This window comes from Physeter macrocephalus, chromosome 8 (genome assembly GCF_002837175.3).
Source record: "Physeter macrocephalus isolate SW-GA chromosome 8, ASM283717v5, whole genome shotgun sequence".
Lineage (NCBI taxonomy): Eukaryota > Metazoa > Chordata > Mammalia > Artiodactyla > Physeteridae > Physeter > Physeter macrocephalus.
In genome coordinates, this window is record NC_041221.1 from 9,830,988 (window position 1) to 9,850,390 (window position 19,403).

At 36.0% G+C, this 19,403-nt stretch overlaps 1 protein-coding gene across 3 annotated transcripts in view; it reads right to left on the minus strand.

Annotated features, from left to right (window-relative positions):
- The window catches only part of BRWD1 (bromodomain and WD repeat domain containing 1), a 131,377-nt gene that overhangs the window by 91,530 nt on the left and 20,444 nt on the right, over positions 1-19,403 (minus strand). For all 3 annotated transcript variants that reach the window (XM_024120255.3, XM_055086411.1, XM_024120252.3), the window contains exons 5-8: positions 13,723-13,873; positions 11,575-11,673; positions 11,071-11,231; positions 9,725-9,946 (exon numbers count right to left, since the gene is read on the minus strand). In XM_024120255.3, coding sequence (XP_023976023.1) covers positions 9,725-9,946; positions 11,071-11,231; positions 11,575-11,673; positions 13,723-13,873 — 633 coding nt within the window. The remainder of the gene's footprint in view (positions 1-9,724; positions 9,947-11,070; positions 11,232-11,574; positions 11,674-13,722; positions 13,874-19,403) is intronic.

Genomic DNA, 19,403 nt, shown 5'->3' on the forward strand with positions numbered 1-19,403 from the left:
CTGAAGTTAAACAGTTTTTCAAAGTTAACTTCAACTAACACTTTAAGTAAAACACAAGAAATCCAAAATATAGGTGATATTATTGCAGTGAAAACTCATAACCTGTAAAAAATGAAGTCTATCTCTAATTTGTAAATGTAATGTGATCTCAATAAATGATTATTTTCAAAACTAACAAGAATAGTCAGAAAAACTTTTATAAAGAGAAAGTAAAGATCTAGTCCTATCAATGTGAAACTTACCACAAAGCCGATTAAACTATGAGGCACCGTAGGTACACAATGACAGAATGACCAATGGAAAAATGTGAAGCCCAAACTGGACCCTAATACACAAGACTTAAGATAAAGAAGCCATCTCAATCAGTGGAGGAAACAATGGATCGTAAATGCATAAATGGTAAAGGGACAACTGTGCAACAATCTCGGAAAAAAATGGATCCATTCTTCAGACTGTAAAGCAAGATAAATTCCAAGTGATCAACATTTTAAATATTTAAATAACAAAACCATAAAAGTATTATAAGAAAACACAAAAATTATATCGTAACTTCGGAACAGGGCTAACATTTGTGCTACACAAACAAGCTAGACAAAGCAAAATCAATTTGGTCCAGAGACATCCTGGACCAAAGGCAGCTTTTAAGGCAGCTTAAAAGACAGAAAAATATAAGGAAAACAAGAAAAATGCACTAGGCAAAGGAATAAGATGAACAAAAATACAAAAGTGAGAGGGAATGTGATATGTGATAGTTAACAGAAAGATCTATAAGACTGTGTTCATTTTGGAAGTGGTATGGAAATGGGTTAAATGGATAGAAAATCTGGACCCAATAACAGCAAGTTAAGAGGTTAACTATAGTTCTCAAAACACTGAAGGCAACCCAAAGATCTGTCTGACAGCAGTATACAATATTGATTGAAAAGGAACAGATAAGATAAAGAACCAAGAATCAATCCAATTGATCCAAGAACCTTAACTGGAGGGCAGTACCCCCTACCTTCATCAAAGAAGCAACACAACTTGCTGACTCATGAGACATTCAAGATAAAGGAGCTTAAGCAAAAGTAAGACCAGTATTGCCATTAAGAGAAAAGGAAGTGTTGGGAAGAAATGGGTTGGTTTTGTTTTTCCGTATGATTAACATACTTATCATTACAACATGCCAGAGAGATATAGTTTATTATCTCTGTTTCATGCTTTTTCCCAAGGTTATATACACTTTGTAAGAGAGATAGGATTTGAACCTATGACTTTCTTCAGCGAAGCTTCTTCTAAGCTCCTTCTCTTCGAATATATGAAATGAAGCGTTTTTTAAGTGATTATTTACATCTAAGTAGATATGTTTCAGCATATGGACTAACAATGAGTTTTAGAGACTATCCATTAAAAGTAATAACTGAAATTATATTAACAATTGGATATTCTTGTTAATTAAAATTAAAACAAGGTAAAATTTGTAACCTTGCAAACACAGAGTACTTTAAGAATTTTAATTAGTTAGCACACAGGTGACTTAATATGACAGATACACAAGTCATTTGTCGCTCTCTATTTTGTCTCACTGATGTCTTTTGTCTAGCCCTGGGTTGACACTATACTGTTTTCTCTATAACATCTTTTAAAGCATTTTTAAATATCTAGTATGGCAAAAAGTTGAGGGGTTTTTGTTTTTTTGAGGGATTGGGGGGGTGGCTATTTGTGCTTATCTTTCTCTTTCTAAATGAACTTGATAACATGCCAAGTTCCATTAAAACAAAGCAACTGGGATTTCAAATGTAAATACACTGACTTTATACCATGATTTGGAGATGTGACATCTTTGCAACATTGACTCTCCTGATTCAGGAGCATGGTAGACATTTTCACTTATTTAGACTATTCCCTCCCCACCACCCAAGGTTCTGTCATTATTTTTAAGACCTTTCCCGTCTCCTGGTAAGTTTATTCCTATGTGAAGCTTTTGTTGCTACTGTGAATTATGTACTTTTTTCATTATATTTGCAAACTGGTTATTGATGGTTTATAAGAAAGTTTTGGTTTTAGGACATGGGTCCTATATCTATCTGTTTTACTAAGCTCTCAGCAGTTCTAATAGGTTTTAATAGAATTCACCAGGTAAATCCTCTTAAGTTTGCATTTTAAGAGATTTTTTTTTTTGTACCCAACAGGCATTTTTAACTTTTGAAGCCTTCCTTTTACTGTTTCTAAGTAACAATATTTCCTCAAATGCAGTATAGCCATGTTTTATTTAACCACCCTCAAAGCTACTCATCGATGACTGTAACATGCATCTCTAAATAAAGGAAACAGTAAGAACTGCAATTTCTCAAAGTCCCTTTTGGCTTTGCGATTCTGTACTGCAATCTCACATGTCTACTTCCAAAGTCAAAATAGTTTTCCTGAAATCACACATTCTGAATAACTATCTAGTATATAACATGTGCCTGAGAGCATAATAACTTCTACTTTTACAACTTTTTCAGTGGCAAAATAAGAAGTCTTTAATGTATGTTGATCCTCTATTTTGTTATTAAAGAATGCATTATTTAAAGGTAGTAAGCTGTCCTATTAACTGTTAAAATGCAAATCTTTCTTGTGTGCTCACATGTGCATTCTAGACAGAGCTATTAGCATGGGGGAGCGGAGGAGGGGGTAATATTCACACAACGTTAAATTCACCACTTTAACCATTTTAAAAAGTATAATTAAGTGGCATCTGGTACATTCACAATACTCTGCAGCCATTATCACTATCTGGTCCCACAACTATTGTAAGATTAAACTGAAATCTGTCAAGGCGTTTTCCATTGATTCTCTGGCTTTTTCAAGAAGGTAATCACACTGTTTGAAAAAAAATGAGAATTTGGGGGAATTCCCTGGCAGTCCAGGGGTTAGGACTCCATGCTTCCACTGCAGAGAGCAGGGGTTAGATCGCTGGTCAGGGAATTAAGATCCCGCATGCCACACGGCACGGCCAAAAAAAAGAAAATAAGAATTTTTTTCTCTTTCTTTCCAATATTTATACATTTTTGTTTTTTCTTGCTTAGTAGTACTTGCTAATGTTGAACAGTTGCAGTGATAGTATAGTGTTTCGTTCATTTTCCGCGAATGTCACTTCGCAATATTTCAAATCTGCATAAAAGTTGCAAGAATAGTACAATGAACACTCACATACCAGTCACCAAGATTCACCAATCGATAATATCTTGCCACACTTGCCCCTGGCTACTGGATGGACTTGAACCATCTGACTCTATGTTGCAGACATCATGACACTTCAACCCTAAAATCCTCAGCATGTATCTCCTAAGAACAAAGATATTCTCCTACATAATACATTTCTAAGACTCAAGACATTTAATATACAATTAATATTGAAATTTCCCCCAATTTCTCAGATGTCCATTACAGGTTTTCTTTTTTTCTTCCTCTCTTAAAGACAGGATCCAAATCACATATTTATATTTGTCACATTTTTTACTTTCCTTATAAAATAGTTCTCCCACCTTTTGTCTTTTTGAAACTAAGCTTTTGAAGGATATAGACTGCTTTCATAAACTGTTAATTTGGATTTGTCTGACTGCTTCCTCATGTGATTCAGGTTAAACATTTCTGACAGAAATACTAATAGGTAGAGAAAGAATTTTAACTACAGATTCAATGCATTTTATAGTTACATGTCTATTCAGATTTTATTTCTTTCTGTGCCAGTCTTAGTGTTTTTCTGATATTTACCTATTTCACTTTTTCAAATTTTCCATATAAAACTTTTAAAATATACTTTTTAGTGTCTGAAGGTTCTATAGTGATTCCCTTTTTCAAATATGATAATAGTTATTTATGATATTTCTATTTTGATCCTAGATTAATCTCAGTCTTACACCATTTTTAGTATTTCATTCAAATAACTTCTTGCTTTGTTGATACTCTTTACTGTTATGCTTATTTTTTCCATCCTTAATTGTTTCCTGTTCTTTTTCTAACTTTCTGAGAAATACATCTAATCACTGAATTTCAGCCTTTTCTTTAATATATGCATTGAGGGCTATAAACTTCCCTTTCAACACCACTTCAGCTGGGTATTAATTATCTACTGTTGTATAACAAAGTATCCCAAAACTTAGCTACTGGAAACAACAATAAATATTCATTATTTCACAGTCTCTAAGGGTCAAGAATTCAGGAACAGCTTGGCAGGGTGGTTCTGGCTCAGGGTCTCCTGAGGGTGAAGTCAAGATGTCAGCCCAGGCTTAACTGAGGATGGAGAACATGCTTCCAGAAAGGCCGACTCACACGGCTAAGGTAGGAGACTCCAATTATTCACCAGGAAGACCTTTCCATAGGGCTGTCTGAGTGTCCTGTTGACATGACACAGCGGGCATACCTCAAGACAAGTGAGTCAAGAGAATAAGACAGACGTTTCCATTCAAGTCAAGAGAATAAGACAGTGACTCCCACTGTCTTATAACCTTTCACTATCAAGCAATGGAAGTCACCCTACATCACTTTCCCAGTACCCTATAGGTTACACAGGTCAACACTATTCAACAAGGAGACTACCAATGGGTAAGAGTATGAGGAGGCAAGAAGCACTGGGCACCATCTTGGTGGCTGGCTACCAAACTCTATATCCCACAAGTTATAATTATAATATTTTCACGATTAATCAGCTCAAAATATTCTCAAATTTTTACTGTGATTTCATCTTTGATGCATGGGTTACATAAAAGTGTATTGCTTAATTTATAAAAGTGAGGATTATTCTATTAATTCTGGCTGCTAGCAATTTCCAGCTTAATAGCACTATTGGAGAATATACTTAAGATTATTTTCAGTATTTTCAAATTTATTGAGAACTTAGTTTAAGGGTTGGAATGTGGACAATATTTATATAATAATCCACTTATGACTGAAAAGAAATGATGCGAATATAATACGCAGTATTCTAATGTCAAGCTTATTACTTACCTTGTTCAAATCTATATTCTTAATGACACAGATTGTTCTTCCAACTACTGAGAGAGACAGAGATGTGCTTATCGCCCATTAATATTATGGAGGTCTATTTTTCCCCATATGTTCTATTTTTGCTTAATGTATTTTGTGGCTGTGTTACTGAACACATACAAATTCAGAACTCTTCTTCCTACCTAATGAAACATTTAATCATTATAAATTGTCCCTCCTTATCTCTAAAATTGGTATTTGCCTTAATGCCTTTTAATCTTAGTATGCTATACCAGCCTTCTTATGGTTAATTTTTGGAAAATTGTTTCCATCCTTTACTTTTTTTTTACATCCAGACTCCCTATACCCTTATATTGAAGGTGAGGTTTGTTTTTCAATTATGTCTGAAATCTTTCTCTCTTATCTGGACCATTTAATGCACTTACAAGTAATCTATGATTACACTGCCATTTAATGATATCCTAGTATCATCTCAGTACTTTTCCCACACTTCCTTTTCTTTCCTTTCTTGCCTTTTTATTATTCCATATTTCCCCCTCTATTAAGCTTCGTAGTTATATATTCTCTTGCTAGTCTTTTAATTATTTTAGAGATTACAAAATTCAAAGATCTAACAAATACTAAAGTTACCTCCTCCCTATATACAAGCTATTATTACTGTTAGTTTAATTCCATATATAATTTAAAACCCTAAGACATTACATTTGTTGCATGAAGTCAATGTTTATTTCCATTTGCCCACACACATTTTTTTTTTTTTACCTCTTCTTTCTTTCTTACTCCAAGCCTGGGATCACATTCCTTCTCTGCCTAATGGATACTATTTCGAATTCCCCTTAGTGCTGTTCCATCACTAAGAAACTCTCAGTTTGTCTGAAAATGTGTTTACTGTAGTTTAATGGTATTTTCAGTAGGTTCAGAATTCATGACTGGCAGTCATTTCCTATTAACACTTTAAGAAGAGTACTCCTTTGTCTAGCAACTTCCACTGCTTCTACTGAGAAGCTAGCCGCCAGTTTTACTCCTTCTTTTTTCCCCTCTGGTTACTTGATTTCTCTCTGTCTTCGGTTTTAAAGCTTTTACTGTAATGTTTAGTAATTGTAGTTGTCTGTGTATTTATTCTGCCCAGGATCCTTAGTGTTTCTTCAATCTGTGGCTTTATTTCTTTAGCGTATTTTGCAAAATTCTCAGCTATTATCACTACAAACATAGCTTTTGCTTCATTCTCCCCTCTTCTTCAGGAATTCCAATTACACATATGGTATATATGTACATATACACATGTGGAATCTTTTCAGCATTTCCTGTCTATTTCTTAATCTCTTTCAGTACATTCCAAACTCTTCCCTCTGTGCTTCCATCTATTTATTTTCTTCTGACCTCATTTCCAGCTCATTAATTCTCTCTTTGATTTCTTCAGTTGGATCTAATCTGCTGTTAAAACCATCCATTGAATTATTAAATTCAGTTATATGTTTCAATTCTAGAATTTCCTTTTTACTAACTTCTAGTTCTCTGATGAAATTTGCATAATTATTATGAATTTATTATGCATACATACTTCCAAGATATATCCTCCCCAACCCTACAAGTCTGTCAAAATTTCTGCTAAGCTTCTCAGCCACCTCCTGTGAAACTGGAATATGCCTTCAAACTCAAGTTCCTCTCCCTGGGCTTTCCTTATCTCCTGTATCTTGGTCCCATAATTTCTCATTATATTAGTACTTCAGATACTTTTTTCACCTTCGTCCAGCTTTTCTAGTTGCCAGCTCTGCATTATGTCTTTTACTCCTGAAGAATGTTCACTTGATCCTCTTAGAAAGACAAAACGTTCTACCTCTAACCCAGTTAAGTCTAATACTAACATTTTTGAGAATGTAAATTATATTGACACTGTACACTGCTACCCATGAGAAAGGTGTGTGCTAAAATACTGAAAGTGATTATTTCTAGATGGTAAGATTATGGAAGTTTTAAATTTTATTTGCTATTAACTACTGTCTAATTTTTTTGCAAACAATATTACTTACATATCTTTTTTTAATAGATAAAAAGAAAACCTTTACTAAAATTTAAAATGGTTTATACATGCCAGTAACAACAAGGCAAAGAACATGAAAAAGATTAATAACTAAAATCATGCATGTGCTTGACTTTGAACTTCAGAGTAACCACTAGCAAGCACAGTTAAGCCTGCTGATGTATAAAAACCTATCACCACCCAAGTAGTTTTTTTATATATTCAGTAGGTAGTAAACACATGTGGGCCCCCATTACCAAAAGAATGGGGCTTTCAGTGAAGACCAGAGCTCCACTTTCACACTGAAGAATTCCCTAATGGTTTTAAGACAGACACCCTCAAAAAGTATTATAAATGTTCCTATTTGCTGTTATGTTGCCTATAAGTTCATATCAAATAACAAAATACAAATTTTTTTAACCTGTGGAACATAGCTAGGATTTGAATTAATTTTTAACCTATGAAATCCTCTAGAGAACAATATACTCCTTGACAAAAAATAAACAGGCAAATCAAAAATTTTGCTTACATTTTCAAAGTAAAACACAACCCCAATTATAGTTGTCATCCTTCAAAAATAAGTCTGCAGTCTTTATTCTTCAAGAATATTGACCACAGGAGTTGAGAAAAGTCACTTTTATCACAGAACTTCACACCAAATCTACTTATAGACCACTTAACATATACCCTGGGTAAATTCACATATGAAAATGAAACCACTCTGCTTGTCTTTTACTCAAACTCAAATCAGAGGCACCAACATGTCTAAAAAGGCCTTACAAATCATTATCTACTAACAAAATGTAATTTTCAAAAAAAATAATAATAATAACTGAGTAGCACCATTCTCAGTACTAATGGATCTAAGGCGACTGCAGAGACCACCAGACATTCAATGCCTGGAAGAGCATACCTCAAGGTAACCAAGCCTCTCGATCAATGATCCTGAAAGTGTAGTCCCTAAAGGAGGAGCAGGACTTCCCTGGTGGCGCAGTGGTTAAGAACCCGCCTGCCAATGCAGGGGACACAGGGTCGAGTCCTGGTCTGGGAAGATCCCACATGCTGCAGAGCAACTAAGCCCGTTCGCCACAACTCCTGAGCTTGCGCTCTAGAGCCCACGAGCCACAACTACTGAGCCCGCGCACCTAGAGCCCGTGCTCTGCAACAAGAGAAGCCACCGCAATGAGAAGCCCACGCAGCACAACGAAGAGTAGCCCCCGCTCACCGCAACTAGAGAAAGCCCGCACATGACAACAAAGACCCAACGCAGCTAAAATTAAATAAATGAATAAATAATAAAATAAAAGATATAATGAAATAAAATTTTAAAAATAATAATAATAAGTAAAGGAGGAGCAGAAGCAGCACTTGGGAACTTGTTAGGAAGGCAAATTCTCAGGCCCCACCTCCAACATTCTGAATCAAACAAAATTTCTGGCACTGGGGCCTAGCAATCTGTGTTTGTTTGGGTTTTTTTGTCTTTTTTGTTTTTATATAAATTTATTTATTTATATTTGTTTTTATTTTTGGCTGCGTTGGGTCTTCACTGCTGCGTGCGGGCTTTCTCTAGTTGCGGTGAGCGGGGGCTACTCTTCGTTGCAGTGCGCAGGCTTCTCCTTGTCGTGGCTTCTCATTGTCGTGGCTTCTCTTGTTGCAGAGCACGGGCTCCAGAGCGCAAGCTCAGTAGCTGTGGCTCACGGGCTTAGTTGCTCTGCGGCATGTGGGATCTTCCCAGACCAGGGCTCGACCCTGTGTCCCCTGCATTGGCAGGAGGATTCTTAACCACTGTGCCACCAGGAAAGCCCCGCAATCTGTGTTTTAAACAAGGCCTCCAAGTGATTCTCATGCACATTAAATAAAACTACTGCTCTGGATCCAACAACCAACTTACAAGAAATACAAAGAAACATGTTATCTACTCCACAAGGAAGCAAATGGTACCCAAACTGTGGGAACTCTATAGATAAACCCAACTTCCTCAAAAAAACTGCAAGTGGTTATAAAAAAAAAAAATTGGACAGGACTGTGCAATTGTTTTAAAATTCTTTTAATCTATAGCAATTGTAAGGTACAGGCTTTGTCTGATTCTTAATTCAAACAAACTAAACAAAATAATGCTATTTATGAAACAACTGGAAATTTGAACATCAACAAACAAGTGTGATGATAATGTTTTTAATAAAACGCAGTATGTCTTTTAGGAAGACATACTGAAGTTTTTACAGAAGAAATGATATGAAATCTAAGATTTGCTTTGGGTACAAGGTGAAATGGCTGAAGAAGAATTGGCCTGAGGTGATGGGCATATAGGGGTTCATCATACTATTCTGTCTACTGTGTATGTTGTTCAAAATTAACATCCCCAATGAAGGAAAAAATTTAATATATTTCAGCAAATTTAATCCACTTATCAAAATCCACAAGTCTTAAATTGATTATTTTTCTCCTTTAACACCATGAGTGTGTAATGACACTCATTCAGTTCAACTATAAACCTTAAGGAAACAATAAGTCATCCATCAAGCTTTCATATAAAGCTCTTAACTGCATTATATATTTGTTACATCACCCTTCCAAGATTCATGGAACTATGATTAATTATATTTCTCTTCATTACTAAATTTAAAATAGAGCATATAACTACTAAGCATATTACTATTTCTCATCTCCAAAGAAAAAGAGTTTTAAAGGAAAAGGAGATAATACACAAATGTGCACACTAAGCTGGTTTACCTGTAAAGATGTAATTGACCCCGTGTGCCCTTGGAGCACAGCAACTGGAGCACAAGTTCTCAAGCACCACACTCTAATTATTTTATCACAGCTGCCTGCAGCAATCATTGTATTCTCATAGTTTACTGCCATATCTGAAATTTCTGCAGAATGACCTCTTAATGTGGATAATAGGCGGCCATTGTGTGTTGACCAAATCTTCACCAAACAATCGTCTGAACCCTGAGAAAAAATACACCCAAAAATAAAATGTTAATACAGCAAGTCTTTTTTATCATTTAAAAAATACCATTTACGTCACTCAAATTAAGTGTCTATAACTCCTCCTCTCTTTCCAACTGTAGAATATTCTGCAAATTATGAATCTTACAGCCAAGAACACTTATAATAGTTTTTTCTTCAAATCAAATAATAAAGATACCTTGAAGTTTTCATTTCTATGGCTTAGACCTATTATAAATACTATTTTCCCCCAATTCTCTGCCATGTAATAAGTCCAACTGAAAGTTCATGGCTCGCCCATTTCAATTAACAATGGTTAAATGTTCAGTTAGCTCACATCAAGCTAAACAGTTTGGTAAGTGTTAGTTAAGACTGATCTATGTTTCACAAGTTGAGGAAGTGGCAATTCCAAAAACAAAAAAATAATGGGACTAGAACATTCATTTTAAATAACTAAGCAACAGAGTCTCAAATTTATAGTACCAGCAAGCATCTATCCATTCAGCAAATGTTCGAGTATCTACTCTGAGTCTCAACAACTTAAAAATGAAATTTAAATTTCTTACCCACCCTAATTTTCCCTTAAAACATTAAAATGGTAAATTAAATTCCAAATATTTACAAATAGTTTTACAACAATTATAAAATAATCTTTCACTGTTAATCAATTTCCTTAGATCATGATTAATCAATGTGAATATGAATCACCTGTAGAGATTTGGATTTTGGGGGTAAGGGGGTCTTTTTGATTAATGTAGAGGGGATTTTTTTGGATTGTTTTTGGTTAATACATACTATAACCTAATTCAGTAGGTCTAGAATGGCCTGGAGGAGAAGTATTAGGAATGCATATTTTTAAGCATCCTTGATGATCATGCTCAAGAACCACTGCTCTAAATCAGTGTATCACAAAAAATACACAAGGCCTGATTATCTGCATCTGAATCACTCGCGATATTGAATAAAAATGTAAATTCGTGGGCCCCACACCAGACCTACTGAGTCAAAATTCCTGACAAAAAGGAAAGATAGAATCTACATGTTTTATAAGATTTTCTCGATAATTCTGAGGCACACTAAAGTGCTCCAGATGATACCAAATTGAGTTTAAAATGTTAACTCACTGTAAAGATTCTATGTCCTGTCCTATCAAATGCTACACAGTAAACAGCAGATAGATGTCCGAGAATCCTTCTGTGCATTTTTATATGCTGATACATAGTTCCTGGAAATGCTGTGCTAAAAGTGGAACACCCTGTGAGTTGTTTTCCTCGATGTATCTCCACTAGGAAATAAAAACAATGAAAGTGGTTAAGGGGGAGCCAATATGTAAAAAGCTAAGAAAACCTCCAAAACGATTTCTAGAGGGTCACAAAAATCAATGTTCAAGAAATCCTAAAGACAAAGTTTCTTCCCAATTCTCTTCTACCATAAGCACTAATACAGACTTCTTATTAAAATAAGATTGTTTTCATTGACTTTTATTACTTTTAGTAATAATTTTAGGAAAACCACAAATCTGAAGCAACATTACCAGTACTACCTTTTAAGTTTTAATATAGCAGTTACAGAGTTGGTCAAGAAATTAAAAGATGGTTTTGGGCCTCTGAAAAGTCAACCTCACTTACCAAGATTTGGTGGGGAACCATAATTCACCGGCATTTCAGGAGGTCTTCCTCTGTGAAGAGCAGCAAAGGCAGAGCCCTTCCAAACTGTGTGCCTGCAGTCTTTAAAATGAATTTTAGATACACATAAAATCTTGAAAGTTAACCCCAAGAAAGATTTTATAGAATACTTACGTATATTGTAATAAACTGTTTATTCAAAGGTTTACCAACTAATATACTTTAACAGAAAAGCCCTAGAGGTTTATTAGACTATTTCTGAAGGAAAAAAAAAAATTTAAGACATCTCAGATACAACAACAACTAACATTTGTGTAGCACTTTACAATTTACAAAGTGCTTTCCACATACATTATCTCATTGAATCCTCACAACAACCCTGTGAGGTAGGTATCATTGCCAATTTACAAGTGAGGTAACTGAGGCTCAAAGGTTCCAGGACCTTTAAAGAGATCCACTGCAAATGATTAGTCAAGATGGACCATAAAACCAGATCTTTTGACTCCAAGTCCCACTCAATGCCAAACAGGTTTTTATTTTTCATTGCAGAATGATACCATACAATTATTAATGATAAAGGTCTTAATCACAACTCATCCAACTTTCGAAAACCAGAAGTTTTTGTAAGGAAAATTTTAATGTTTTTGGTTTATATGAAAATCCTGACTTAATTAACTTAGTGAAATGTTACTGAGTTTTAAAAATAATGATGGCCAATATTACCACAATTTTAATCTCCTTAGAAAGTACTGACAAAATTAAATGGCTTTCCTCTTGTTTTAGGATCATAGATAATCCTTTGCACAAGAGCTTATGTAGGATCTTTGAGTCTGAACACTAATTCTCAAGTCCTATCCCTCTTAGCAAATATACTAAGAAAAACTGCCTACCCCCTCTACAGGAGAGAGCAGCAGAACACAGATTATGCTGTGCTAGAAATGTGCTTCTTCACAACCGAAAGAGGAAGGTGAGAAAGGCATTATATAAACCTTCTATTGAGCCTCGGGTGCCCCAAACCAACAGGCATATTATGTGTTACATGAATGAATTCATTACCACTATCATTATCAAAGAGCAGTTACAAGGCATCCTCTTGTGTCACTAGTACAAAACAGAGAAATATGGTCCCTACCCTAGGACAGCTTGCTGAAGTTTCTTCTAAGGTCTGCCAGTTCTAAAGCAGTGCTCATCACAAAACGACATTGAGCTTGACACAAGTAAAGAAAACAGGAAAACAGGCTACCCAGGCAACTACTATATAACAACCTAAAACAGAATAATTACAAGGTGAATAGGGACACAGAAAAAGGAAGAATATGAACAGTTTCCTGATTCAAGCCACCATAGAGCACTGAGAAACAACTAAAGCTGACAAACCAGTCTGGCATGGAACCAAGAGGAAGGTTGTTCTTTCTCAGTCAAACTTTAAACTGGTGGAGCATCTAAGAAGCAGCATCACATCAGCAACAGATCTTAAAAATAACCATGAGGGATGAACTTGACGTATACTCAGGATCAGAAGAGCCAACATTCTTGCCCATTAGCAGTTAAGCCACGTTGTATACATAGATCATGTCACATACATATACTGAGTCTAAGTAATTTATACCAAGCTAACAAAAAAAACAGCAATTCCAAACATTTTGCTACCACATAATTTCGCAAAAAAATTAAACTGGTGAAAAAGAACCATGCATTTGTACATTTTTGGTGCTCATTTTCAAACTGCTACCAAATTTAGAAAATCACTTCCCCTTATAAAAGGGCTTCAGAATCTAAATATCAAATGAAATACTTCTAGCATTTAAAGAGTTTATTAGACACATACAATTACATTCAATGAAGTTATAAGTGAGCTACAAAATGGAAAAGTAAGAACTCACATTGATAAAACCTCAAACACATCTCAGAATGAATTCAAGCTTTTAAGCTTAACATCTATACCTTTATCATTTTTTTAAATGCAGAAGGACCCATTAAACACTGATGTAATAAAATTCAACGTCTATGCTAAATGCAGAGAATTTTATAGTCCACAGCATGGTTTTTAGTTACATATCACCTTTCTTCCACAATGCTTACATTACTTCACAATTATAATAATTACTAAGCTAGTAATACAAAGCAGAACACTTCTTCAAATTAAGGTACCTTTTGCTGTACGTAGCAAAGACTGCCTTCCTGCACCAAGTAAAGAAGTGACTCTTGAAATACTGGGTGGAATTTCTTTATCCAACATAGGACCGATGCGCTGGCAGATTTGCAACAGATGATCAGGAGCCACATGCTTATTGGACAAGACCTGATTGGAGAGCAAGTTTCAAAAACAACATTTTTTACAAGAGTTTCAAAAAATATTAAATACTTAGGGATAAGTCTGACAAAACAGGTGAAAAACATATACAAGGAAAACTACAAAACACTGCTGAGAGAAATTAAAGAATGAAATAAGCAGTAAATTAATCTATAGATTCAAAGTCATCCCAATCAAAATCCCAGTAGGTTTTTTTTTGTAGAAATTGACAATTTTATTCTAAAATGTATATTCAAATGGCTTAGAAAAATCAAAGCAACTTTGAAAAAGAACAAAGTTGAGGGTTAACAATACCTGATTTCAGGACTTGTTATATAAGAACAACTGATTTTTGGCAAAGGTACAAAAAAAAGATAATCTTTTCAACAAATGATGCCAGAACAAGTGAACACCCATTTGCCAAAAAATAATTACAATATTAACTTTAATCTATACGTCACACAATAAATAAAAATTATCTCAAGACAGATCATAGATCTAAATGTATCATCTAAAACCATAAAATTTATAAAAGAAAACATTGGAGAAACTCTCTATGACCTGACGTTAGGCAAAGATTTCTAAAGTGACACCAAAAGCATAATCCACAAAAGAACAAATCGATAAAATGGACTTCAGCAAAACTAACAACTTCTGTCTGTTCAAAAGGTATTGTTAAGGGAATGAAAAGACAACCACAGACTGAAAGAAAATATTGGCAAAGAATATATCTGGTAAAGGACTTGTATCCAGAATATATAAAGAACTATCAACACTATTTTTAAAAACCTAATTTTTAAGAATGATTTGACTAGACACTTCACCAAAGAAGACATACAGATGGCAAGCAGACACATGAAAAGATGCTCAACATCACCAGTAACTGATGAAACACAAATTAAAATCATAGTAAGATATCCCTACACACCTACTAGAATAGCTAAAATTAAAGACTGACCAGACCAAGATCAGCAAAAACGTAGAGAAACTGCTGGTGGAAATGTAAAACAGAACAATCACTGTGGAAAACAATGGGGTAGCGTTTTTAATAGTAACACATACATTACTATATTATCTAGCTATAATACTCCTAGGTGTTTACCCAAGAAAAACGAAAGCACACATCCACATAAAGGTTTGTATGTGAATGTTCTTGAACAGCATTCTTTTTAAGAGCCCCAAAGTGAACACAATCCAAATGTCCCTTAACAGGTGAATGCCTACACACACTACTGTATGTCTGTACAATGGAATACTATTCAGCAATAAAAAAAAATTTAATAACACACAACGATGTGGATGAATCTCAAGATAATTATGCTGAAAGAAGCCAGAAAAAAGAGCACGTGCTATATGATTTCATTTATATAAAACGCCAGAAAATGCAAATTAATATATAGTTACAGAAAGCAGGTCACAGGTAACTGGGGGCTGGTAGATAAGCAGGAAGAATTATAAAGAAGAGGATACTTTTGGGTGTAATAGGTATGTTCACTATCTTCACTGAGGTGTTGGGTCACGGTACACATAACACATCTAAATTTATCAACTTCAACACTTTATGTTCAGTTTATTATGTCAATTATACCTCAAAAAAAAAAATAACAAGAATACAAAAGGGACTTCCCTGGTAGCGCAGTGGTTAAGAATCCGTCTGCCAGTGCAGGAGACATGGGTTGGAGCCCTGGTCCGGGAGGATCCCACATGCCACGGAGCAACTAAGCCCGTGCACCACAACTACTGAGCCTGTGCTCTAGAGCCCACGAGCCACAACTACTGAAGCCCGCGTGCCTAGAGCCCATGCACTGCAACGAAGAGTAGCCCCCACTTGCCACAACTAGAAAAAGTCTGCACGCAGCAACGAAGACCCAACACAGCCAAAAATAAAATAAATTAAAAAAAAAAAAATACAAAGGATTAGAACTTCCCTGGTGGCACAGTGGTTAAGATCACGCGCTCCCAATGCAGGGGGTCTGGGTTCGATCCCTGGTCAGTGAACTAGATCCCACATGCATGCCGCAACTAAGAGTTCGCATGCCACAACTAAGGAGTCCGTATGCTGCAACTAAGGAGCCAGTGAGCCTCAACTAAGGAGCCAGCAAGCCGCAACTAAGAAGCCCGCAAGCCACAACTAAGGAGCCCAACTGCCACAACTAAGGAGCCCACCTGCCACAACTAAGGCCCAGCACAACCAAAACAAACAAACAAATAAATAAAAAGACTCAAGAATCTACCATCAAAAAAAAAAAAAACGAATACAAAGGATACTGTGTAAGTTTAACTCATGAATACGCCTAATGTTACCTGATATGAATGTATCTGCCATAAACTTTAATGCTTCATCTCCAGGGTTTCTCAATCGTGATGCTACCAGAATTGAGAAAGTCCTGACAAAACATCACTGCCTAGGACTGTCCCCACATTCAGGACACACAGTATCTCTGGCTCCCTTCCATTAATGCCAACAATATTCCCCATGCCACTCTGACACCAACAACGCCCCACGCATTTTCAAACTCCCTGAGAAACACTGCTACAAAGAAAATTTGAAACTGAGTTCTAGATCTTACTTTTGGTTCTGAATCATGAATTCAAATGTAAGATAAAACTGGATTCAATATAGAGTTTTTGTTCATAAGCCCTGGTGACATCTTCAACTTTCCAACCTGACTTATGTTTCCCACCATGACAGATATTCCAAGACAAAACTCAAAAGATATATCAAAGCTCAGACCTCAAAAAAGTATTTAATATTAATTAGTACTCCGTGCTTCAAAAGTGTCAGTACGTAAAAGTCCAAAAACTGGTGTAAATAATTAGCTCATCATAAGAGTAGAGAGGAAGATAGGAGGAACTAGAAGTTAATTCCAACAGGATCAAGAAAATCACAGAATCTAAGAACTTGTCAGTAATGCAAATCTGAAAACAAAAACCCAACTAAAGTAACTGCACTGACTGACCTAAACAACATAACTAAAAGGATTAAATATTTAACAGACAGGGCTTCCCTGGTGGCGCAGTGGTTAGGAATCTGCCTGCCAGTGCAGGGGACACGGGTTTGAGCCCTGGTCCAGGAAGATCCCACATGCCGCGGAGCAACTAAGCCCGTGCGCCACAGCTACTGAGCCTGCGCTGTGGAGCCCGTGCGCCACAACTACTGAGCCCACACGCCTAAAGCCCGTGCTCCGCAACAAGAGGAGCCACCGCAATGAGAAGCCCACACACTGTAACAAAGAGTAGCCCCCACTCACCGCAATTAGAGAAAGCCTGCGCATAGCAAGGAAGAGCCAACGCAGCCAAAAATAAATAAATAAATCTATTTTTAAAAAAAGAGAGAATGACTTTGGACAATGGCAACATGACTTCTGTAAGGTGGAAAATCATTCTAATAGTTTTCTTTGAGATTTCCACTATTCAGGTGGATAGAGAACGTTTAATTATATAACTGACTTTAAATTTTGAGGTTACACAACCAACTCCGAGAATGGAGACTTGTTTCTGAAGATCAACTATAAAAGATATGGATAAAAAGAAATTCTCCAGATAGAAAAGGTATGGATAGAAACTTTTAAGCAGACTGCTTCTCACTGCTAGATATTTCATCTCTTACACGATATGGAAGGAGGACTTCACAAACATGCAATAAAAGATTGCCAGTTACTGAAGAAGCAATGAAACTGATCATTAAATTAAAAGAAGGCTTCAACATAGGCAAGGAGATATAGACAAAGTCCAGATACTACAGGAACATGGACTCCATCCGGCAGCTATTAATTCCCATAAAGAGAATTACAGATTCTCTGCTTTTCTGAGGAGTCTAACAAAACCAAATCAAAGATAACATAACATAATCAAAGATCTGGGGGGGGATTATCCTATTTTTGTACAAAATAAGGTGTATCTGAAAAATAATATGGTTCTAGTCCCAATACAGACAACAACAAAAAAATGAAAAAATGGTCCTGAATTTTTAAAAATTAATATCATACTGACAAAAATCAATATAACAGCTAATTTTCCTCTAATATTTTCAAGTCCTAGATATGAATGTTAGTAACAGTTTCTAACAGCAAATTCAATGAGTAAGCCCCAGTTACACAAGGTCCTCAGGAGTGAAGCCAGAAACAAAGTCCCTTCAATAGTCACACAGCCCATCTCTCTACCATCTTGTTTTTCGTAGGCATATTCAGTCTCAGAAAGTTTATCAGCAACAATCCTAGAATCACTGTATTACTATCATTATCACCAAATACTGCCGTGAGCATAAGCCCCTTCAAACCCTGGGCAGCTGTTACAGAAAGTGGTAGTAGGGTCTAGATAACCTTACTAATTAACAAATTGAAGAAAAAAAATCATATTAACAAATTTAAGGAGAAAACCCATACGATCATCTCAGTAGATGCAGAAGAAGCTTTGGACAAAATTCAACACCCATATATGATAAAACTCTCCAGAAAGTGGGCATAGAGGGAACCTACATCAATATAATAAAGGCCATATATGACAAACCCACAGCAAACATCATTCTCAACTGTGAAAAACTGAAAGCACTTCCTCTAAGATCAGGAACAGGACAAGGATGTCCACTCTCGCCACTATTATTCAACATAGTTTTGGAAGTCCTAGCCAAGACAATCACAGAAGAAACAGAAATAAAAGGAATACATATTGGAAAAGAAGTAAAACTGTCACTGTTTGCAGATGACACGATACTATACATAGAGAATCCGAAAGAGAAATTAAGGAAACACTCCCATTTACTACTGCAACAGAAAGAATAAAATACCTAGTAATAAACCTACCTAAGGAGACAAAAGACCTGTATGCAGAAAACTACAAGACCCTGTTGAAAGAAATTAAAGATGATACAAACAGGTGGAGAGATATACCATGTCCTTGGATTGGAAGAATCAATATTGTGAAAATGACTATACTACCCAAAGCAATCTACAGATTCAATGCAATCCCTGTCAAATTACTAATGGCATTTTTTACAGAACTAGAACAAAAATTTTTTAACTTGGTATGGCGACACAAAAGAACCCAAAGAGCCAAAGCAGCCTTGAGGGAAAAAAACGGGGCTGGAGGAATCAGACTCCCTGACTTCAGACAATACTACAAAGCTACAGTAATCAAGACAGTATGGTACTGGCACAAAAACAGAAATATAGGGGGCTTCCCTGATGGCGCAGTCGTTGAGAGTCTGCCTGCCGATGCAGGGGACACAGGTTCGTGCCCCGGTCTGGGAAGATCCCACATGCCACGGAGCGGCTGGACCCGTGAGCCATGGCCGCTGAGCCTGTGAGTCCAGAGCCTGTGCTCGGCAACAGGAGAGGCCACAACAGCGAGAGGCCCGCATACCGAAAAAAAAAAAAAAAAAAACTCTTACAAGAAAACATAGGAAAAACACTCTATGACATAAATCACAGCAAGATCTTTTTAGATCCACCTCCTAGAGTAATGGAAATAAAACCAAAAATAAACAAATGGGACCTAATGAAACTTACAAGCTTTTGCACAGCAAAGGAAAACATAAACA